The 26,077-nt window shown below is 46.1% G+C and overlaps 1 protein-coding gene across 2 annotated transcripts in view; it reads left to right on the top strand.

Annotated features, from left to right (window-relative positions):
* Positions 1–26,077, top strand: part of LOC140400041 (histone H2B-like) — a 156,771-nt gene that overhangs the window by 55,713 nt on the left and 74,981 nt on the right. The window contains exons 3-4 of one of the 2 annotated variants that reach the window (XR_011937999.1): positions 1,822–1,906; positions 21,648–21,724. Coding sequence is in view for 1 of the 2 variants with exons in the window: in XM_072489526.1 (XP_072345627.1) it covers positions 15,330–15,716 (387 nt within the window). In the remaining variant the exon portion in view is untranslated. Of the gene's footprint in view, positions 1–1,821; positions 1,907–15,257; positions 15,932–21,647; positions 21,725–26,077 lie in introns of those variants that run through there. The other variant, XM_072489526.1, reaches the window with a different exon arrangement.

Below are 26,077 nucleotides of genomic sequence, written 5' to 3' on the forward strand. Positions count from 1 at the left end.
AACACACAGCTACAAAGGTGATTGGTTGAGCCCGAGGGCGCAGGGCCACTTGCAGCCACACACACACAGTCCCCCCAACACGGGCTCAATAGGAGGTTTTGCTCGACATGTGGTGACAGTGAAATGGGGAATGTTCCCATTGATTCTCAATGCGGAATTGCTGCGGGGATGTGCGCATGCCCCTGCTAGTCGTGATGGTGAGATGCCGGCGTTGGACTGGGGTGAGCACAGTAAGAAGTCTTACAACACCAGGTTAAAGACCAGCAGGTTTGTTTCGATGTCACGAGCTTTCGGAGCGCTGCTCCTTCCTCAGGTGAATGAAGAGGTATGTTCCAGAAACATATATATAGACAGATTCAAAGATGCCAGACAATGCTTGGAATGCGAGCATTAGCAGGTGATTAAATCTTTACAGATCCAGAGATGGGGTAACCCCAGGTTAAGGAGGTGTGAATTATGTCAAGCCAGGACTGTTGGTAGGATTTTGCAGGCCAGATGGTGGGGGGTGAATGTAATACCTGGGATTCATGTCACATTACATTCATCCCCACCATCTGGCCCGCAAAATCCTACCAGCTGTCCTGGTTTGAGACAATTCACACCTCTTTAACCTGGGGTTACCCCATCTCTGGATCTGTAAAGATTTAATCACCTGCTAATGGTCACATTCCAAGCATTGTCTGGCATCTTTGAATCTGTCTCTATTTATATTTCTGGAACATACCTCTTCATTCACCTGAAGAAGGAGCAGTGCTCTGAAAGCTAGTGACATCGAAACAAACCTGTTGGACTTTAACCTGGTGTTGTCAGACTTCCTACTGTACTCACCCCAGTCCAACGCCGGCATCTCCACATCATTCTGAGATTGGGGGCGCATGCGCAGCCCCTCCCCCACACACTCCATTTGGTCAGTGAGTGGAATTGCTTTGTTGAAATTGAGTGAAATGTCAATGTCAGGGCCCAGGTCAGCGAGGAAACAGCGTTCTCATTGCAGTAGCACCTCCATTTGGGAGTGTGAGCAAAGAGGCTCAGAGATCATTGCTGACTCGGGGGGGGGGGGGAGTTCAGGGAGAATCAGGGGGCTGTTTGCAAGAGGCGCAGCGGAGCACAATCTTGTTCCGGGACTTGGAGTGAGCCGGGGGAAGGGAGAGCTCTTTCTGGGCCTGGCTTATTTGTCTGATTCTGGGTTAGGATTTGGAGAGTATTTTCTTTCTTTTACTGATGGGAATAGAAGGATACGGACCCAGGAAGTGTAGAAGATTGTAGTTTAGTCGGGCAGTATGGTCGGCACGGGCTTGGAGGGCCGAAGGGCCTGTTCCTGTGCTGTACATTTCTTTGTTCTTTGTTCTTTGTTTGTTCTTTGTTCTTTGATTAGGGGCAGCAAGGTAGCATAGTGGTTAGCACGGCTGCTTCGCAGCTCTATGGTACCAGGTTCGATTTCCAGGCTTGTGTTGCTATCTGCGGAGTCTGCACGTTCTCCCCGTATCTGTGTGGGTTTCCTCTGGGTGCTCCGGTTTCCTCCCACAGTCCTAAGATGTGCAGGTTAGGTGGATTGGCCCTAATAAATTGCACTTAGTGTCCAAAAAGGTTAGGTGGGGTTACTGGGTTAGGGTGGAGGCATGGGTTACTGGGTTAGGGTGGAGGCATGGGTTACTGGGTTAGGGTGGAGGCGTGAGATGCTCTTTACAAAGATGGGCTCGATGGACCGAATGGCCTCCTTCTGCACTGTAAATTCTGTGATTATCAGTTGAAAGAATAGATTGATTTATCATTGGCCTCATTTGACCCTGATTTACAAGAGATATGCTTTCTTCCCCCTAGTTCAACAGATGAAGAGATGAGTTCCAAGAACAAGATGATGATTCCTCAGCAAAATTAATGTGCTGCCATCTCCTTCTAACTGACAGTAAGTTCAATATTAATCCAACATTGCAGAGACACAGACACAACATCATCTCCACCGTCACAGAGAAAAGAAGCAGTCAGACTCACATTGACCTCAAGTCCCAGATAAATATGTCCAATCCAACAGTGATACACGAGAGGGCAGGTGGGGTAATTTTCCACAATTCACCCCCCCCCCCCTCCATATCATGGATCGTTGGACAACTTGTGTTAACAGCGTTTCATCTGTAAAGTAATCAGCACAGTATTAATGTGGCTGCAGATTCAGCAATCAATGTGGATGCAATCCATTTGCACTTTTTTACAACTTTCTTAGGTCAAAATACATAATAATAATCGCTTATTGTCACAAGTAGGAAACGGACGTGGATACAAATCATTTGTTATATCAATGTTGTCACTAAAAGTAATAATGGAAGATCAATATTGAACAGAAAGTTCACCATTAATTCACAGAACAGATATTGACAAGTACAGAAAACACAATAAAATCACGCACATCAGAGAGGTGGACAGGTAGAGATTAAACCCAGAATCCCATAACAGAGACAGACAGCTACAAATGCAAGCACACAGAACAGAGACAGAGTTACAGAATCAAATAGATTTTCCCTAACACTTGACCCATAACAGAGACAGACAGCTGCAGTGGAAAACACACACTCACACTCGCACACCAACAACTGAGCAGTAAGCAGTAAAATATGCCATATATCATATACACTCACATTTTCTCATGCACATGATCACTCACAAGTAACTTAGCAGTAAGCATTACATATGCATTATATATCGCTGAGTGTCTGAGGGGGAAACACACACACACACACCAATCACTGAAGCAGTAAAATATATGTGATATAGAGCACAGAGTAACAGTGAGGTTTGTACTCACTCACACTCTGTCTCTCATACACTTTCTCTCTCTCTCTCACACATCCATGCACTGTCTCTCCCACACTCACTCACAAATCCAGAACACAGCAGTAATCAATAAAATTGCCCTTAGTGTTGGGTGGGGTTACTGGGTTATGGGGATAGGGTGAAGGTGTGGATCTTGGTTTGGGTGCTCTTTCCAAGAGCCGGTGCAGACTCGATGGGCCGAATGGCCTCCTTCTGCACTGTAAATTCTGTGAAAATATAAATTGTATATCACAGAGGTTAATACACACACACTCACTCACACTTTCTCTCTCCCACATACACACTCTCTCTCACACACACACCAGTCACTGAGCAGTAAGCAATTAAATATGTGACATATGTCACAGAGATACAGTGAGGGTAAAACATGCACTCACTCTCTCACTCACTTGCTCACTCAGACAGACACACAGCAGTAACTGAGCAGTAAGCAGTGAAATATTTGTTATATATCAGAGAAAAACAGTGAGGGTAAAACACACACACACTGTCTCTTTCACACACTCACAAACACTCTCTCTCTCACAGAAACCCTACAGTGCAGAAGGAGGCCATTCAACCCATTGTGTCTGCATTGACCCTCTGAATGAGCACGCCACACTAAGACCAATCTCACACCCCCTCCTTGTCACCCCACCTAGGGACAGTTCAGCATATCCAAACCCCCGTAACCTGCATATCTTTGGATTGTGGGAGGGAACCGGAGCACCCGGAGGAAACCCAAACAGACACGGGAAGAATGTACAAACTCCGCACAGTCGCCGAGGTCGGAATCAAACCCAGGTCTCTGATGCTGTGAGGCAGCAGTGCTAACCACCGTGCCACCCTGCTGCCTATCAGCAGCACATCCACTTTTCACTCTATTGCTCTCACACGCACATACACTCATTAGCCCTCACACAGACTCTCCCTCACACACTCACTCACTCACTCACTCACTCTCTCTCACACACACACACACTCTCACACCAGGAACTAGGCCATAAGCAGTAAAATATGTGTAATACATCAGAGAAAGACAGTGAGGGTAAAACACAAACTTACACACTCTCTTTCACACACACACATGCACACTCTCACACAAACTCTCACACTGACTCACACACCAATAACTGAGCAGTCGACAGTAAAATGTGTGGTATATATCACAGACAGTCACTCACACACTCTCACTTACACACACTATCTAACTCACACTCACTCCCTCTCACACACACACAATCACTCCCTGCCTCTCTCTCACACTATTTCACTCCCTCTCACACACACTATCTCACTCACACACACTACCTAACTCACACACACTATCTAACTCACACACACACTATTAACTGAGCAGTACGCTGTATAATATTTGTTATATATCACAGAGAAACAATGAGGGCAATACACACACTCGCACGACTGTCACACACACTTACACTCTCTCTCACACACAGATGTTTCCGCTCTCACACACACTCAGTCACTCTCACTCACACACATACCAGTCACTGAGCAGTAAGCAGTTAAATAAGTTTTATATATCACAGATACATAGTGAGGGTAAAACACACACACACACCTGTAAGAGTAAATTATGTGTTATATAATCACAGATACACAGTGAGGGTAAAACACACACACACCTGTAAGAGTAAAATATGTGTTAATATCACAGATACATAGTGAGGGTAAAACTCACACACACCTGTAAGAGTAAAATATGTGTTATATATCACAGATACATAGTGAGGGTAAAACACACACACACCTGTAAGAGTAAAATCTGTGTTATATATCACAGATACATAGTGAGCATTAAACACACACACACACCTGTAAGAGTAAAATATGTGTTATATATCGCAGATACATAGTGAGGGTAAAACACACACACACCTGTAAGAGTAAAATATGTGTTATATATCACAGATACATAGTGAGCATTAAACACACACACACACCTGTAAGAGTAAAATATGCATTATATATCACAGATACATAGTGAGGGTAAAACACACACACACCTGTAAGAGTAAAATATGTGTTATATATCACAGATACATAGTGAGGGTAAAACACACACACACCTGTAAGAGTAAAATATGTGTTATATATCACAGATACATAGTGAGCATTAAACACACACACACACCTGTAAGAGTAAAATAGGCATTATATATCACAGATACATAGTGAGGGTAAAACACACACACCTGTAAGAGTAAAATATGTGTTATATATCACAGATACATAGTGAGGGTAAAACACACACACACACCTGTAAGAGTAAAATATGTGCTATATATCACAGATACATAGTGAGGGTAAAACACACACACACACCTGTAAGAGTAAAATATGTGTTATATAGCACAGATACATAGTGAGGGTAAAACACACACACACCTGTAAGAGTAAAATATGTGTTATATATCACAGATACATAGTGAGGGTAAAACACACACACACCTGTAAGAGTAAAATATGTGTTATATATCACAGATACATAGTGAGGGTAAAACACACACACACCTGTAAGAGTAAAATATAAGTGTTATATATCACAGATACATAGTGAGGGTAAAACACACACACACACACCTGTAAGAGTAAATTATGTGTTATATATCACAGATACATAGTGAGGGTAAAACACACAGAATCCTGTAAGAGTAAAATATGTGTTATATATCACAGATACATAGTAAGGGTAAAACTCACACACACCTGTAAGAGTAAAATATGTGTTATATATCACAGATACAGAGTGAGGGTAAAACACACACACCTGTAAGAGTAAAATGTGTGTTATATATCACAGATACATAGTGAGGGTAAAACACACACACACACCTGAAAGAGTAAAATATGTGTTATATATCACAGATACATAGTGAGGGTAAAACACACAGACACACCTGTAAGAGTAAATTATGTGTTATATATCACAGACATATAGTGAGGGTAAAACACACACACACACCTGTAAGAGTGAAATATGTGTTATATGTCACAGATACACAGTGAGGGTAAAACACACACAGACTCCTGTAAGTGTAAAATATGTGTTATATATCACAGATACATAGTGAGGGTAAAACACACACACCTGTCAGAGTAAAATATGTGTTATATATCACAGATACATAGTGAGGGTAAAACACACACACACACCTGTAAGAGTAAAATATGTGTTATATATCACAGATACATAGTGAGGGTAAAACACACACACACCTGTAAGAGTAAAATATGTGTTATATAATCACAGATACATAGTGAGGGTAAAACACACACACACACCTGTAAGAGTAAAATATGTGTTATATATCACAGATACATAGTGAGGGTAAAACACACACACACACCTGTAAGAGTAAAATTTGTGTTATATATCACAGATACATAGTGAGGGTAAAACACACACACACACCTGTAAGAGTAAAATATGTGTTATATATCACAGATACATAGTGAGGGTAAAACACACACACACACCTGTAAGAGTAAAATATGTGTTATATATCACAGATCCACAGTGAGGGTAAAACTCACACACACCTGTAAGAGTAAAATATGTGTTATATATCACAGATACATAGTGAGGGTAAAACACACATACACCTTTAAGAGTAAAATATGTGTTATATATCACAGATACATAGTGAGGGTAAAACACACACACACCTGTAAGAGTAAAATATGTGTTATATATCACAGATTCATAGTGAGGGTAAAACACACACACACACCTGTAAGAGTAAATTATGTGTTATATATCACAGATACACAGTGAGGGTAAAACACACACACACCTGTAAGAGTAAAATATGTGTTATATATCACAGATACATAGTGAGGATAAAACACACAGACTCCTGTAAGAGTAAAATATGTGTTATATATCACAGATACATAGTAAGGGTAAAACTCACACACACCTGTAAGAGTAAAATATGTGTTATATATCACAGATACATAGTGAGGGTAAAACACACACACCTGTAAGAGTAAAATATGTGTTATATATCCCAGATACATAGTGAGGGTAAAAGACACACACCTGTAAGAGTAAAATATGTGTTATATATCGCAGATACAGAGTGAGGGTAAAACTCACACACACACTCCCAAACACACTGTCTCATTCACACACACACACCCAAACACACTGTCTCACTCACACACACTCCCAAACACACTGTCTCACTCACACACACACTCCCAAACACACTGTCTCACTCACACACACACTCCCAAACACATTGTCTCACTCACACACACACTCCCAAACACACTGTCTCACTCACACACACACTCCCAAACACACTGTCTCACTCACACACACTCCCAAACACACTGTCTCACTCACACAAACACTCCCAAAAACACTGTCTCACTCACACACACACTCCCAAACACACTGTCTCACTCACACACACACTCCCAAACACACTGTCTCACTCACACACACTCCCAAACACACTGTCTCACTCACACACACACTCCCAAACACACTGTCTCATTCACACACTCACTCCCAAACACACTGTCTCACTCACACACACTCCCAAACACACTGTCTCACTCACAAACACACTGTCTCACTCACACACACACTGGCAAATACACTGTCTCACTCCCAAACACACTCCCAAACACACGGTATCACTCCCAAACACACGGTATCACTCACACACACACTCCCAAACACACTGTCTCACTCACACACACACTCCCAAACACACTGGCTCACTCACACACACACTCCCAAACATACTGTCTCACTCACACACACACACTCCCAAACACTATCTCACTCACACACACACTCCCAAACACACTGTCTCACACACACACACATTCCCAAACACACTGTCTCACTCACACACACACTCCCAAACACACTGTCTCACTCACACACACACTCCCAAACACACTGTCTCACTCACACACACACTCCCAAACACACTGTCTCACTCGCAAACACACTGTCTCACTCACACACACACTCCCAAACACACTGTCTCACTCACACACACACTCCCAAAGACATTATCTCACTCACAAACACACTCCCAAACACACTATCTCACTCACACACACACTCCCAAACAAACTGTCTCACTCACACACACACTCCCAAACACACTGTCTCACTCACACACACACTCCCAAACACACTGTCTCACTCACAAACACACTCCCAAACACACTGTCTCACTTACACACACTCCCAAACACAGTCTCACTCCCAAACACACTGTCTCACTCCCAAACACTGTCTCACTCACACACACACTCCCAAACACACTGTCTCACTCACACACTCCAAAACACTCTGTCTCACTCACGCACACACTCCCAAACACACTGTCTCACTCACAAACACACTCCCAAACACACTGTCTCACTCACACACTCACTCCCAAACACACAGTCTCACTCACACACACACTCCCAAACACACTGTCTCACTCACACACACACTCCCAAACACACTGTCTCACTCCCAAACACACTCCCAAACACACTGTCTCACTCCCAAACACACTCCCAAACACACTGTCTCACTCACACACACACTCCCAAACACACTGACTCACGCACACACTCCCAAACACACTGTCTCACTCGCACACACACTCCCAAACACACTGACTCACTCACACACACTCCCAAACACACTGTCTCACTCGCACACACACTCCCAAACACACTGTCTCACTCACACACACACTCCCAAACACACTGTCTCACTCACATACACACTCCCAAACACACTGTCTCACTCACACACACTCTCCCAAAGACACTGTCTCACTCCCAAACACACTCCCAAACACACTGTCTCACTCACACACACTCTCCCAAAGACACTGTCTCACTCCCAAACACACTCCCAAACACACTGTCTCACTCACACACACACACTCTCAAACACACTGTCTCACTCACACACACACTCCCAAACACACCGTCTCACTCACACACACACTCCCAAACACACTGTCTCACTCACAAACACACTGTCTCACTCACACACACACTCCCAAACACACTGTCTCACTTACACACACTCCCAAACACACTATCTCACTCCCAAACACACTCCCAAACACACTGTCTCACTCCCAAACACTGTCTCACTCACACACACTCCCAAACACACTGTCTCACTCACAAACACACTCCCAAACACACTGTCTCACTCACACACACACTCCCAAACACACTGTCTCACTCACACACACATTCCCAAACACACTGTCTCACTCCCAAACACACTGTCTCACTCACACACACACTGCCCAACACACTGTCTCACTCACACAGACTATCCCAAACACACTGTCTCACTCCCAAACACACTCCCAAACACACTGTCCCACTCACACACACACTCCCAAACACACTGACTCACTCACGCACACACTCCCAAACACACTGTCTCACTCGCACACACTCCCAAACACACTGTCTCACTCACACACACATTCCCAAACACACTATCTCACTCCCAAACACACTCACAAACACACTGTCTCACTCACACACACACTCCCAAACACACTGTCTCACTCACACACACATTCCCAAACACACTGTCTCACTCACACACACACTCACAAACACACTGTCTCACTCCCAAACACACTGTCTCACTCACACACCCACACAGCAGTAAGCAGTAAAATATTCATTATATATCACAGAGAGACAGTGAAGTTAACACATACACACAGATAGAGTCATAGATAGACTATGACTCTGTCTTATAATAATCTTTATTGACACAAGTAGGCTTACATTAACACTGCAATGAAGTTTCTGTGAAAAGCCCCAAGTCGCCACATTCTGGCGCCTGTTTGGGTACAGGGAGGGAGAATTCTGAATGTCCAAATTACCTAACAGCTAGTCTTTCGGGACAATCGACCTATGAGTGTGTGTAGTAACCTCTGTGATAGTAACCACTGTCTCTCTGCGATATATATTGAATATTCTACTGCTTATTGCTCAGTAACTGGTGCGTGAGAGAGAGAGAGAGAGTGCGTGTGTATGAGAGATCGTGTGAGAGAGAGAGTGTAAGTTTGTGTTAACCCTCACTGTCTCTGTGCTATATAACTCGTATTTCACTCTCTCTCACACATTCTCTCTCACACACACTCATACACTCTCTCTTCACACACACACACACACACACCAGTAACTGAGTGGTAAAATATGCTTTATATATCACAGAGGGACAATGAGAGACAGTGTGACACACACTCACTATTTCTCTGGCAAACACTAACTCTCACACACACTCATTCTCTCACACTCCTAGTCCCTCTCTCTCAGACTGCCTCACACATGGACACACCAGTCACTGAGCAGTAAGCAGTTAAATATGTGTTATATATCGCAGAGGGACAGTGAGGGTAAAACACACTCTCGCCACTCTCACACTGAAGTAACTGAGCAGTAAGCAGTAAAATATATTATATATGATAGCCAGATAGTGAGGATAAACACACTCGCACACCAGTAACTGAGCAGTAAAATATGTGTGAAATATCACAGAGACAATGAAGGTAAAACACACACACACTCACGCAGACTATTTCTCACACTCATACACTCTTGCAGACATAGTGACACATTCCCTCGCACACACTTCCTCACACACACTCACATATTCACAAACTTTGATATTCACACACTCTTTGACACAACAGTAACTGAGCAGTAAGCAGTAAAATATGCATCATATATCACAGAGACCGTGATGGTAAAACACACTCTCTCTCTCACAGACACACACACCCCAGTAACAGAGCAGCAAGAGTAAAATATTTGTTACATATCAAAGAGTGACAATGTAAAATACAGAGGCTCACTCGCTCACACACGCACTCTCTCACACACACCCACTCTCTCACAAACACACTCACACACACATCCACTCTCTCTCTCTCACACACCAACCCTCTCGCACACACCCACTCACACACACATCCACCCACTCTCTCTCACACACCCACTCTCTCTCTCACACACATCCACTCTCTCTCACATGCACCCAGTCTCTCTCACATGCACCCAGTCTCTCTCACATGCACCCAGTCTCTCTCTCACGCACCCAGTCTCTCTCTCATGCACCCAGTCTCTCTCTCACGCACCCAGTCTCTCTCACACACACCCACTCTCTCACACACACACCCACTCTCTCACACACATGCACTCTCACACACACCCACTCTCTCACAAACACACTCACACACACATCCACTCTCTCACACACACCCACTCTCTCGACACACACCCACTCTCTCTCACACACACCCACTCTCTCTCACACACACCCACTCTCTCTCACACACACCCACTCTCTCACACACACCCACTCTCTCTCACACACAGGCACTCTCTTGCACACACACACATCCCCTCTCTCTCTCACACATACCCACTCTCTCACAAACACACACCCACTCTCTCTCACACACACACACACTCTCTCACACACCCACTCTCTCACACACACACATCCCCTCTCTCTCTCACACATACCCACTCTCTCACAAACACACACCCACTCTCTCTCACACACACACACACTCTCTCACACACCCACTCTCTCTTACACACACCCACTCTCTCTCACACCCACCCACTCTCTCACACACCCACCCACTCTCTCTCACACACACCCATTCTCCACACACACCCACTCTCTCTCACACACACCCACTCTATCTCACACACAACCACTCTCTCACACACACCCACTCTCTCTCGCACACACACCCACTCTCTCTCACACCCACCCACTCTCTCTCACACACACCCACTCTCCACACACACACACTCTCTCTCACACACACCCACTCTCTCACACACACACACACTCTCTCACACCCACACCCACTCGCTCACACCCACCCACTCTCTCTCACACCCACCCACTCTCTCTCGCACACACCCACTCTATCTCACACACAACCACTCTCTCACACACACCCACTCTTTCTCGCACACACACCCACTCTCTCTCACACACACCCACTCTCTCACACACACACCCACTCTCTCACACACACACCCACTCTCTCACACACACCCACTCTCTCTCACACACACACACTCTCTCACAAACACACACCCACTCTCTCTCACACACACACACCCACTCTCTCTCACACCCACCCACTCTCTCTCACACACACCCACTCTCCACACACACCCACTCTCTCTCACACACACCCACTCTCTCACACCCACCCACTCTCTCACACCCACCCACTCTCTCTCACACGCACCCACTCTCTCTCACACACACCCACTCTCTCACACACACCCACTCTCTCTCACACACACCCACTCTCTCACACACACCCACTCTCTCACACACACCCACTCTCTCACAAACACACACCCACTCTCTCTCACACACACACCCACTCTCTCTCACACCCACCCACTCTCTCTCACACACACCCACTCTCCACACACACCCACTCTCTCTCACACACACCCACTCTCTCACACCCACCCACTCTCTCACACGCACCCACTCTCTCTCACACACACACTCTCCACACACACCCACTCTCTCTCACCCACCCACTCTCTCTCACACGCACCCACTCTCTCACACGCACCCACTCTCTCACACACACCCCCACTCTCTCACACACACCCCCACTCTCTCACACACACCCACTCTCTGTCACACACCCACCCACTCTCTCTCTCACACACACTCACTCTCTCTCACACACACCCACTCTCTCTCATACACACCCACTCTCTCTCACACACACCCACTCTCTCTCACACACACCCACTCTCTCTCACACACACCCACTCTCTCTCACACACACCCACTCTCTCTCACACACACCCACTCTCTCTCGCACACACACCCACTCTCTCACACAGACACCCACTCTCTCACACACACCCACTCTCTCACACACACCCCCACTCTCTCACACACACCCCCACTCTCTCACACACACCCACTCTCTGTCACACACCCACCCACTCTCTCTCTCACACACACTCACTCTCTCTCACACACACCCACTCTCTCTCATACACACCCACTCTCTCTCACACACACCCACTCTCTCTCACACACACCCACTCTCTCTCACACACACCCACTCTCTCTCACACACACCCACTCTCTCTCACACAGACACCCACTCTCTCTCACACACACCCACCATTTTCACACGCCTTTAATGTGACAGGTGAGCCTGCTTGGTCCCCACGATCTCACTTGCTTTGTTATTCAATGTTACATTTCTGATAATGACTCCAGCTGATGATTGAAGATCTCACTGCATCCGTTGAAAAAAACACAGAGGTTTGTCCTGGAACTCACCCTGCTTACTCTTCAAATGTCTTTGACAATTTGAGGGTTTTAAACTTCCATTTGCCAGTAATTCCCGACATGTAACACGCATGAAATTTGACTCCTGATTGCAGTGGCACAATTTATAAACCCACCCCTCAAATAATCATCATTGTTCTGCTTTGTTCCTGTTTTCAGCTTCTTCATGGGTTGTTCACCAGAGGCCCTGGAGTTCACTCCAGCACTGCTGGCAGCTGCAAAATGGAGGAATCTCTCTCGGGCCCAGAACACGTGATGTCAGCATACGGGTCGTGTGACCTGCTCGCTGGCGCCGCCTCCGGTGGGAGGACTCCAGAATTTGCTGAACAAAACAGGCCCGGGACAACGCACTGACATCAGGAGGAGCCAGTCCAACTTGCTGGGCTCCAGGACTGCGCACTACTTGATAAGAGACACTTGCGCGGAATGGCCGACAATCTCAAACGTCCATCATGGTTGGCATTTGTAAACACTAGTCGTGACCATTGGCCATTCCTTCCGCGATCTGGATAACTACCACCCTCCTGAAACCTTCATGAGAACGACCCACAGGTCAGGACCCTGAGCTTGAAAACCCCGGGCCTATGGTATCCTTGTCTCTATTCGCCGAGGCACAGAGTTTAAGAAAAGGCAGGTTATGCAGGAACTGTATAAAACATTGGTTTGGCCTTAGCTAGAGTAATACTCACACACACACTGTATCAGAGAGTGAGTAAATCCCACACTCACACACTGTATCAGCGAGTGAGTAAATCCCACACTCACACACTGTATCAGAGAGAGTAAATCCCACACACACACTGTATCAGAGAGTGAGTAAATCCCACACTCACACACTGTATCAGAGAGTGAGTAAATCCCACACTCACACACTGTATCAGAGAGTGAGTAAATCCCAAACTCACACACTGTATGACAGAGTGAGTAAATCCCACACTCACACTCTGTATCAGAGAGTGAGTAAATCCCACACTCACACTGTATCAGAGAGTGAGTAAATCCCACACTCTCACACTGTATCAGAGAGTGAGTAAATCCCACACTCACACACTGTATCAGAGAGTGAGTAAATCCCACACTCACACTCTGTATCAGAGAGTGAGTAAATCCCACACTCACACACTGTATCAGAGAGTGAGTAAATCCCACACTCACACACTGTATCAGAGAGTGAATAAATCCCACACTCACACACTGTATCACAGAGTGAGTAAATCCCACACTCACACTCTGTATCAGACAGTGAGTAATTCCCACACTCACACACTGTATCAGAGAGTGAGTAAATCCCACACTCACACACTGTATCAGAGAGTGAGTAAATCCCACACACACACTGTATCAGAGAGAGAGTAAATCCCACACTCTCACACTGTATCAGAGAGTGAGTAAATCCCACACTCACAAACTGTATCAGAGAGTGAGTAAATCCCACACTCTCACATATTACAAGACACTCACAGTTCCTGAATGAATCCCACACTCCCGCACAGTCTCTCTGTGCTGAAGGGTCCCTCTCACCGACAGCCAGGTGACTTTTCCCGGTGGATCTTTACACATTGACAAACTGGGACTGGAGCCATTCTTTCTGAAATGTATTCCTTGTTTGTAATATGATTGCCATGATGTGGAGATGCCGGCGTTGGACTGGGGTGAGCACAGTACGAAGTCTTACAACACCAGGTTAAAGTCCAACAGGTTTGTTTCGATGTCACTAGCTTTCGGAGCGCTGCTCCTTCCTCAGGTGACTAAATCCTCACAGACTGTATCAGAGCATAAGTGTATTCCACACACACACTGTATCAGAGAGTGAGTACACCTGAGGAAGGAGCAGCGCTCCGAAAGCTAGTGTCATCGAAACAAACCTGATGGACTTTAACCTGGTGTTGTAAGACTTCATACTGTAATATGATTGTAATCTGAGGTTTATGATTGGTGCAAAATCCTAATTCTGATTCGTCTGTTTTTATATCCAGTCAAATAAACGGAACATAACTGGTTGTCCTCATTCTCACAATGTCCAATCACAATCATTCCTTTCCCCATTCCTCATTAGCATAGATGTGAGGCTCTGTCTATTTAATCAGCGCTCGGAAGGGGTTTGCTTTATTTCTGGGTGATATTGACGATGGCTGACGAGAAGAAACCAACATCGAAACCAGCTTCCAAGAAGGGAGCCAAGAAAGTCATTAAGAAACCGGCAGTAAAGGGCGGCAAGAAGCGGCGAAGGTCGAGGAAGGAGAGTTACTCCATCTACATCTACAAAGTGATGAAGCAGGTTCACCCCGACACCGGCATCTCCTCCAAGGCCATGAGCATCATGAACTCGTTCGTCAACGATATTTTCGAGCGCATCGCGGGTGAGGCTTCCCGCCTGGCCCATTACAACAAGCGCCACACCATCAGCTCCCGGGAGATCCAGACCGCCGTGCGCCTGCTGCTGCCCGGGGAACTAGCCAAGCACGCCGTGTCGGAAGGGACAAAGGCGGTGACCAAGTACACCAGCTCCAAGTAAAACTGTTCTCAAACTCATCAAACCCAACGGCTCTTTTAAGAGCCACCCACAATTTCTGGAAAGCAGCTAAACAATAATTTTTTTAATTACTGGTTTATTTCTATTATGAATAGCCAGATCTGTTTTAATAGCGTTTCACTAGAACAACATCCTGTGTAATGCCGAGTTATCGTCCTGTCGATCTTTGTGTCTTGTCTATAAAGTCCCATCATTTAGTGACTGCTCGGTGACTCTTTGGCCTCTGACTCGTTCATACTCGGCGCTGTAGCTGGATTTGGAGAGAATAGAAATCCAAAACCTCCCTTTGCATTTATGTTCAGGGTTACTCTCAATAATCGATCAGTTTATTTGGAGCACCCCCGTGGTGGGAAAACTCCATTTCAATACTGACACTAGCTCCAAACTGTTCACTCCACTTTTAACACTGAGGAACCGGGAGCAGTCTGCAATGGGAACAAATGTTATTGTTTGCAGGTGGCTCTAAAATAGACACTGCCGACGGCTGAGAGCGTTTTAAACAGCAGCCGGATTAAACCTGTGGAGACAGTTAACGTTTCGGATCTAAATGTCCCTTCTACAGATCCTAAACGTTTCTCTCCACAGATTCTCCCAGAAATGCTGAGTTTATCCAGCATTTTCTCATTAATTCACATTTGCAGCATCCGCATTATTTTGCTTTAATTTATTTTGGGTTTGTTCTGTTAGAGAGAAAACCTGAAATCAGAAACTGACCGATAAAGGGAAACTAGACTCGGGAAAGAGAGAGAATCCAACAATCTTATACTCAAAACACAATGATTTATTCACATGTTTTACGGTCCCTATGCAATTTTATCTCTTTTATCTTTTCGCGCTCTTTTAAGCTTTAAAATAAATATTCGGTTGGAATCTGAACATTTGGCGCCCAAACCTTCCGCCCTCAGCACCGTGGAGTCTCCTGATTGGTGCTTCAAACAGACATCTGATTGGTCAGTTTGTGCCAGGCTCCACAGTGTTGTTCAGATAACCAATCAGCAATGTGTGCACCGCCACTCCTCCTGAAGCTATAAGAGAAGTGAATGTGGGCGGGTTTCCTCATTCTGTGTGAAAGCGATTGTGAGATTGGGACAATGTCTGGAAGAGGAAAGACCAGCGGTAAAGCTCGGGCCAAGGCCAAGTCTCGCTCCTCCCGGGCTGGACTGCAGTTCCCGGTGGGTCGTGTTCACAGGCACCTGAGAAAGGGCAACTATGCCCAGCGTGTGGGGGCCGGAGCCCCGGTCTATCTGGCTGCTGTGCTCGAGTATCTGACCGCTGAAATCCTCGAGCTGGCCGGCAACGCGGCCCGGGACAACAAGAAGACCCGCATCATCCCCAGGCACCTGCAGCTGGCCGTCCGCAACGACGAGGAGCTCAACAAGCTGCTGGGAGGGGTGACCATCGCTCAGGGCGGGGTGCTGCCTAATATCCAGGCCGTGCTGCTGCCCAAGAAAAGCAGCGCTGGCGCCGGCAAGAAGTGAAGCGACCATTCTTTAATCTAATAACCCAAAAGGCTCTTTTCAGAGCCACTCACTTGATCTGAAAAAGGGTGACCTGTTCTCGATCCGCTTAGTGCCGTGTTTGTGAGAATTTCCCAGAGGCTTCCGGCTGGAATGAGCTTCCCCTGTGTGGTTGGTATTTACCGGGGGACGGCAATTTTTAGCGGGCAGGCTTTCCTAAACTGACCATTTACGTGCAATGGGTCTGCGGGGTTTCAGATTTCATTCCCACTCTCATTACAATGTTCACTATGTGCGGTTCAGGTGTGACTTGGGAGAAAGCTTTTGTGATTCAGACTCTACAGCAGATTCATGTCGCCTTGGAATGTGAAAAGAGAGATCAATGATGGGAAATATTGGTCTATTTTAACGCTACATTGCCTCCTTACTCGTAAACCAGCTCGGTACATTATTCTGCTGCCATTCTCAGGTCAGTGCTCTCAATGTGAGGATTTGGGCGGCTCTTAAAAGAGCCTTTGGGTTTTGTTAAATTGTCAAATGGATTTCCTCAGCCGCCGAATCCATAGAGAGTGCGGCCCTGGCGTTTGAGAGCGTAAACCACATCCATGGCGGTGACGGTCTTGCGCTTGGCGTGTTCAGTGTAGGTGACCGCGTCCCTGATCACATTCTCCAGGAAAACCTTCAGCACCCCGCGAGTCTCCTCATAGATCAAACCCGAGATGCGCTTGACGCCTCCACGGCGAGCCAGGCGGCGGATTGCTGGTTTGGTGATGCCCTGGATGTTATCACGAAGCACTTTGCGGTGCCGCTTTGCTCCACCTTTGCCCAGTCCTTTGCCTCCTTTCCCTCTGCCAGACATGATTCTTGTTCAGTCAAATCGCTGCTGAATGAGAGACGAGCTGCTGCTCTTTCCTTTATTATACAGCCCGCCCCGACCTGACTGAGAGAGAGAGGCGGGGAACAGACTGAGTGACAGACAGAGCAGTGAAATGTCTTTGATCATCCAGCTCCTCCTCCTGCCTGCTCCAACCCACATTTTATATTCCAAACAGAAGTGAAAAGAGCGCGCTGAACAACACGTACAAACTGCAACATGATGGGCTGCACAGTGGTCAGCACTGCTGCCTCACAGCGCCAGGGACCCTGGTTCACTCTGACCCTGACATTGTGTGTCTGTGTGGGTTTCCTCCCACAAAGATACGCAGATTCGGTGGATTGGCCATGCTAAATTAACCCTTTGTGTCTCGGGGTGTGTGTTAGGTGGAGTTGCGAGGGAGTGGGCCTGGGTAGGTTTGCTCTTTCAGAGAGTCGCTGTGGACTCGATGGACTGAATGGCCTCCTGCACTGTAGTAATTATATGGGAAGGATCTCGGTGTTTCTGGACGTGGCGCAGGTCTGGCCCATTCCCCAGTCCTGCGCGCAGCAGTCACCCGAGTCATCATCAGGTTCATCTGGAGATCACAGGGACCCATATACAAACAGAAGGGACAGCATGTACAAATCTCTGGATAAGGGAGGGAGACACATACACAAGGCCGGCCTCCCCGATGTTCACCTTTGTGTGTGACTACATCAAGCTGTGCGTGTACCCCCAGTACACAAACACCAAGTGTCACTACGTACTGAGGTTCTACCTGTCCCCGGTGTTACGAACGATGTGTCTGGCCTCATTGCCGCAGGATGCTCTGGTAGTTGGACCATGTCGTAACACCTGTCCCTCATGGAAACATTTGTTCAGGAAAACACCTTTGACCACAAGGCGATCAAGCAGTGGTCTGCACGTAATGTCCTCGAGGCCCTTATGGAAAAAGAGACGGTGGATCATGTCAGATGGTTCCCCTGAGCAGACTCTCAGAGGCATCTGGCAGATCATCTCATCACCAGAACTTTCAAACACGCACCAAGCCCCAGCTTGGCTGGTGGTGATCAGGGCTCTCCCGGCAGATCCTTCATGCACTCCCGAAGTCTCAACGCCGTCACACGCTGCCCGCGAAGTGGCTGGGGGGGGGGAGGCGCGAAATGGTCACTCACCTCCATGTGGAATGTGCCTTTCCAAATAAGGTCTGGAGAGTGAAAGTTCATGGATGACACCAAGGTTGGTGTGAGTGGCAGAGAGTGTCGAGGATTGTCAGAGGATACAGCAGGACATACAAAGGATGGAGACTTGGGCAGAGAAATGGCAAATGGAGTTTAATCTGGACAAATGGGAGGTAATGCATTTTGGTAGGTTTCACCTAGAGGGGAAATATACCGTAAATGGCAAAACTCTTAGGAATATAGAAAGTCGGAGAGATCTGGACACGCAGGTCCACAGATCTTTGAAGGTGGCAATGGAAGTGGACAAGGTTGTCAACAAAGCAGACGGAATGCCAGCTTTCATTGGACGGGGCATTAAATATAAAAACTGGCAAGTTATGCTACAGCTGTACAGAACCTTGGTAAGGACGCACTTGGAATATTGTGCACAATTCTGGTCGCCACCTTACCAGAAGGTTGTGCAGGCTTTGGAGAGGATGCAGATTGGGTTTATCAGGCTGTTGCCTGGTCTGGAAAGTGAGCTTTATGGAGAGGCTGAATAGACTCGGACTGTTTTCATTAGAAAGACGGAGATGTGATCTGATAAAGGCCGACCAAATTATGAGCGGCATGGATAGAGTGAATGGGCAGGCAATCTTTCCCAGGGTGGAGGGGCCAGTCTCCAGGGGGCATATATTTAAGGTGTACAGGGTAAAGTTTACAGAGGATGTGCGAGGCAGGTTTTTTTACACAGACAGTGGGGAGAGCATGGACCGCGTTGCCAGGGGAGGTTGTGGAAGCAGCTACATTACGGCGGTCAAAAATCATCTTGACAAACACATGGATCGGATGGGTAGAGAGGGATACGGCACAAGGAAGTGCTGAGGGTTTTGGCAAAGTTTGGTATCATGACCGGTACAGGTTTGGACGGCCGAAGGTCCTGCTCCTGTGCTGTATTGTTCTTTGTTTGAGAGATGCAGTGGGATTTGTCCAGGTTCAGCCCGAGCAGCTCTGTGACACAGGAATCTGTGCTCTACGGGCTATTCCCAGGGGGGGACACTGAGACAAACATTTGAGACAAACTGCTGCTTGAGGATCATAAACTCGGTGAAAGACTCTCTTTGGTCTGCCTGTAACCTGTTGATCTTCCAGGGTAAAGAATTGTCCTCGACTGAGTGTTGCAGACTGGCACATTCCAAAGTCCAGGACTATGTGCTGAGGGACGCACTCAAGCTTGGGGTACCCGGCACCAAGGCTCAATGGGGAAAGGCCACTGTGTAAGTTCTTGCAGCAAATGTACACCAAGAGGCTGGTAACCGGGTAAAACCCCTCGGTCTTTGTGAGTAACACTAAAGAGGGGCTGGTAACTGTGTAAAATCCACCTCGTATGTGTGATTAACACTAAATGTTTAAAATTATTGAAGCTTTACAGGGTGGAACATGACTGATGTAAATATTTTGAGAAGAATTGTAATGTAAATATTGAAATGTGTGTAATGTCCTCATTATCTAACTGAAGAAATTCAAGTAAATCTGGACCTCTGGAGAAAATGTAAATATTATTGTACGAAACGATGTTATTGTGATGACAAATTGAAATGTTTGACCATGTTTATTTCAAGGGATTTTATAAATGAAGTATATTTTTGAAAATAACTTGTGTGCTTCTATGAAAAATGAAGTCAGTCAGTGAAATGGTAGTTTGCAGAAAGTGTGAGTTTGAGGGGCTGAGTGACAGTGCAATAACAAACAAGCTGCAGGCAATGACTGCAAATTGAATATCTTGTTGGGACAAACACACAGCTACAAAAGGTGATTGGTTGAGCCCGAGGGCGCAGGGCCACTTGCAGCCACACACACAGTCCCCCCAACACGGGCTCGGTAGGAGGTTTTGCTCTCTATGCGATGACAGTGAAATGGGGAATACTCCCATTGATTCTCAACGCGGAATTGCTTGGGGATCTGCGCATGCCCGGCGTAACCGCTTGCCTGTCGTCATTCAGAGATTTAGAGCGCATGCGCAGCCCCTCTCCCGCACACTCCATTTGGTCAGTGAGTGGAATCGCTTTGTTGAAGCTGAGGGAAATGTCAATGTCAGGGCCCAGGTCAGCGAGGAAACAGCGTTCTCATTGCAGCAGCACCTCCATTTGGGATTGTGAGCAAAGAGGCTCAGAGATCATTACTGACTCGGGGGGTGTTCAGGGAGAATCGGGCGCTGTTTGCAAGAGGCGCAGCGGAGCACGATCTTGTTCCGGGACTTGGAGTGAGGGGGGGAAGGGAGAGCTTTTTCTGGGCCTGGCTTATTTGTCTGATTATGGGTTAGGATATGGAGAGTATTTTCTTTATTTTACTGATTATCAGTTGAAAGAATGGATTGATCTATCATTGACCTCATCTGACCCTAACTTACAAGAAATTTGTTTTCTTCCTCGTTCAACAGACGAAAAGATGAGTTCCAAGATGATGATGATGATTCCTCAGCAACGTGAATGTGCAGCCGTCTCCTTCTAACTGACTGTAAGTACAATATGAATGCAACATTGCAGAGACACAAACACAACATCAGCTCCACCGTCACAGAGCAGAAGCAGTCAGATTCGCAGAGACCTCAAGTCCCAGATGAACATATCCAATCCAACAGTCCTCATTATCCAATTGAAGAAATTCAAGTAAATCTGGACTTCTGGAGAAAATGTAAATATTATTTACAGATACACGAGAGGGCAGGTGGGATAATTTTCCACAATTCACCCCTACTCTCTCATGGAATGTTGGATCAACTTTTGATAACAGCGTTTCATCTGTAAAGTAATCAGTATAGTATTAATTAGGCTATAGATTCAGCAATCAATGTGCAAGTATCCATTGGCACTTTTTTGTAACTTTCTTAGTTTAAAATATTTCAGAAGCAAAGCACTTGAATAAGGCATTAACAGAAAAATGATACATTTAAATTGTTCTCCAAAGGGACACTTATCAAATTGTCAGGCCATCCTTTCATCTCACAAGTTGTGAACCTTTGGTACAAGTAAAAGGTCGGATAGTACAGCTTATTGAAAAGTGCCGAATTAATCATAAACTTCTACCGACACACCTCCCAAAACAAAATATAAAATTCCCATCCAAATATCTCACACAATCTCAGATATAATGGTACAGTGTCATTCTCATGAAACAGACATGGAAATAGATCATTTAACATATCAATGTTATCACTAAAAGTAATAATGGAGGATGAATACTGAACAGAATGTTCACCCTTAACTCACAAAACAGGTATTGACAAGTACAGAAAACACAATAAAATCTTGCACATCAGAGAGGTGGACAGACTGAGATTACCTGTCTTCTCGTGTAAATGTAAATAATATTACAGACGGAGATTAAACCCAGAATCCCATAACAGAGACAGACAGCTACAAATGCAAGCACAGAGACAGAGTGTTAGTGAGTCAAATTAAGTTTCCCCCGAACACTTGACCCATAACTGAGACAGACAGCTACCGTGGAAAACACACACTCACACTCGCACACCAACAACTGAGCAGTAAGCAGTAAAATATGCCATATATCATAAATAGACAGTGGGGGTAAAACACACACTCACGTTTTCTCATGCACATGCTCACTCACAAGTAACTCAGCAGGAAGCACTATATATGCAGTGAATATCACAGGGAGTCTGAGGGTGAAACACACACACACACACCAATAACTGAGCATTAAGCAGTAAAATATGTCATATATCGCACACAGAAACAGAGAGGTTTATACACACTCACTCACACTCTGTCTCTCATACACTCTCACACACACCCACGCACTGTCTCTCCCACACACTCACAAATCAATAACTGAGCAGTAATCAAGAATATATTAATTGTATATCACAGAGACTGTGAGGTTAATACACACTCACTCACATTCTCTCTCTCACACACACATTCTCCCTCTCTCACACACGCACACCAGTCACTGAGCAGTAATCAATTAAATATGTGACATATATAACAGAGATACAGTGAGGGTAAAACATGCACTCACTCTGTCACTCACACTCACTCAGTCACACAGCAGTAACTGAGCAGTAAGCTGTAAAATATGTGTGTGTGTGCTTTACCCTCACTGTCTCTCTATGATGTATAACACATATTTTACAGCTTACTGCTCAGTTACTGCTGTGTGACTGAGTGAGTGTGAGTGAGAGAGTGAGTGCATGTTTTACCCTCGCTGTATCTCTGTGGTATATATTGCATATTTAATTGATTACTGCTCAGTGACTGGAGTGTGTGTGCGAGAGGGAGAGAGTGTGTGTGTGCTGTAAGCAGTAAAATATTTGTTATAAATCAGAGAGAATCAGTGAGGATCTTTTTTTTATCATTGAATTTACAGTGCAGAAGGAGGCCATTCAGCCCATCGAGTCTGTACCGGCTCTTGGAAAGAGCATCCTACTTAATCCCACACCTCCACCCTATCCCCATAACCCAGTAACCCCACCCAACACTAAGGGAAATCTTGGACACTAAGTGCAATTTATCATGGCCAATCCACCTAACCTGCACATCTTTGGATTTTGGGAGGAAACCGGAGCACCCGGAGAAAACCCACGCACATACGGGGAGGATGTGCAGACTCCGCACAGACAGTGACCCAAGCCGGAATCGAACCTGGGACCCGTGAAGCAATTGTGCTATCCACATTGCTACCGTGCTGCCCTTTTTAAGAAACAGATAGATTTAGCACTCAGGACGAAGTGTATCAAAGGAGATGGGGTGGGGGGGGGGGGGGAGGGGGTAAAACACTCTCTCTCATAGAAACCCTACAGTGCAGAAGGAGGCCATTCAACCCATCGTGTCTGGATTGACCTTTTGAATGAGCATGCTACCCGAAGACCAATCTCCCACCATCTCCTTGTAACCCTACCAAGGGACAGTTTAGCATATTGAATCCACCTAACCTACACTTCTTTGGACTGTGGGAGGAAACTGGAGCACCCGGAGGAAACCCAAACTCCGCACAGACAGGGGCCTGAGGTCAGAATCAAACCCAGCCTCTGGTGCTGTGAGGCAGCAGTGCTAACCACTGTGCCACCCTGCTGCCCATCAACAGCACATCAACTTTTCACCCTGTTGCTCTCACACACATTCACCATCCCTCACACATACTCACAGACTCACTCTCTCACACACACTCTCTCACACCAGGAATTGAGCCATAAGCAGTAAAATATGTGTTCTACATCACAGAGACAGTGAGGATAAAACTTCCACTCAATCTCTCCCACACACACACTGGCACTCACACACACCATTATCTGAGCAGTACGCTGTAAAATATGTGTCTATATCATAGAGAGACAGTGAGGATAAAAATCTCACAAACACTCCCTCCATCTCACACACACTATCTTACTCATGCTCTCCCACACACACCATTAACTGAGCAGTAAGCAGTAAAATGTTCATTATATATCGCAGAGAGACATTGAGGTTAATATAACTCTATCTTCTAATCTTTATTGTCACAAGTAGGCTTCCATTAACACGGCAATGAAGTTCCTGTGAAAATTCCCTAGGCGCCACATTCTGGCACCTGTTTGGGTACACGGAGGGAGAATTCAGAATGTCCAAATTACCTAACAGCACGTCTTTTGGGACTATCTATCCATGAGTGTGTGTTTTTACCTCACTGTCTCTCTGTGACATATAATGAATATTCTTGTGCTTCCTGCTTAGTTACAGGTCTGTGTGTGTGAGAGATAGTGAGTGTTGAGAGTGAGAGTGTGTCTTTACCCTCACTGACTCTTTATGCTATATAACTCATATTTACTTCTCTCACACACATTCTGTCTCTCACACACTCATACGCTATCTCATTCACACACTCACACCAGTAACTGAGCGGAAAAATATGCATTATATATCGCGGAGAGACAGTGCGGGTAAAACACACACTCACACTCTATTTCTCTTGCAAACACTAACTCTCCCACACACTCACGCTGTCTCTCTCTCTCACTCTTGCTGCTTCTTTCGCAGACTCTCTCTCACACACACACATACACACCAGTCACTGAGCAGTAAGCAGTTAAATATGCGTTTTATATCGCAGAGGGTCAGTGGGGGTAAAACACACACTCGCACACCACTAACTGAGCAGTAAAATATGTGTTTTTTATCACCGAGACAATGAAGGTAAAACACACACACACTCACACAGACTATTTCTCCCACTCAGACACTCCCAAACACACAGTGACACATTCTCTCACACACACTATGATATTCACATACTCTCATATTCACACACTCTCACAACAGTAACTGAGCAGTGAGCAGTAAAATCTGCATCATATATCACAGAGTCAGTGATGGTCAAACACATTCTCACTCTCTCTCTCACACACTCACCATACACCCCAGTAACTGAGCAGCAACAGCAAAATGTGTTATATATCAAAGAGAGACAATGAGGGTTAAATACACATAGACTCACTCGCTCGCACACCCGCTCTCTCTCACGCACACCCGCTCTCTCTCACGCACACCCGCTCTCTCTCACGCACACCCGCTCGCTCTCACGCACACCCGCTCTCTCTCACGCACACCCGCTCTCTCTCACGCACACCCGCTCTCTCTCACGCACACCCGCTCTCTCTCACGCACACCCGCTCTCTATCACGCACACCCGCTCTCTCTCACGCACACCCGCTCTCTCTCACGCACACCCGCTCTCTCTCACGCACACCCGCTCTCTCTCACGCACACCCGCTCTCTCTCACGCACACCCGCTCTCTCTCACGCACACCCGCTCTCTCTCACGCACACCCGCTCTCTCTCACGCAAACCCGCTCTCTCTCACGCACACCCG

This window comes from Scyliorhinus torazame, chromosome 24 (assembly GCF_047496885.1).
Source record: "Scyliorhinus torazame isolate Kashiwa2021f chromosome 24, sScyTor2.1, whole genome shotgun sequence".
Taxonomy (NCBI): Eukaryota; Metazoa; Chordata; class Chondrichthyes; order Carcharhiniformes; family Scyliorhinidae; genus Scyliorhinus; species Scyliorhinus torazame.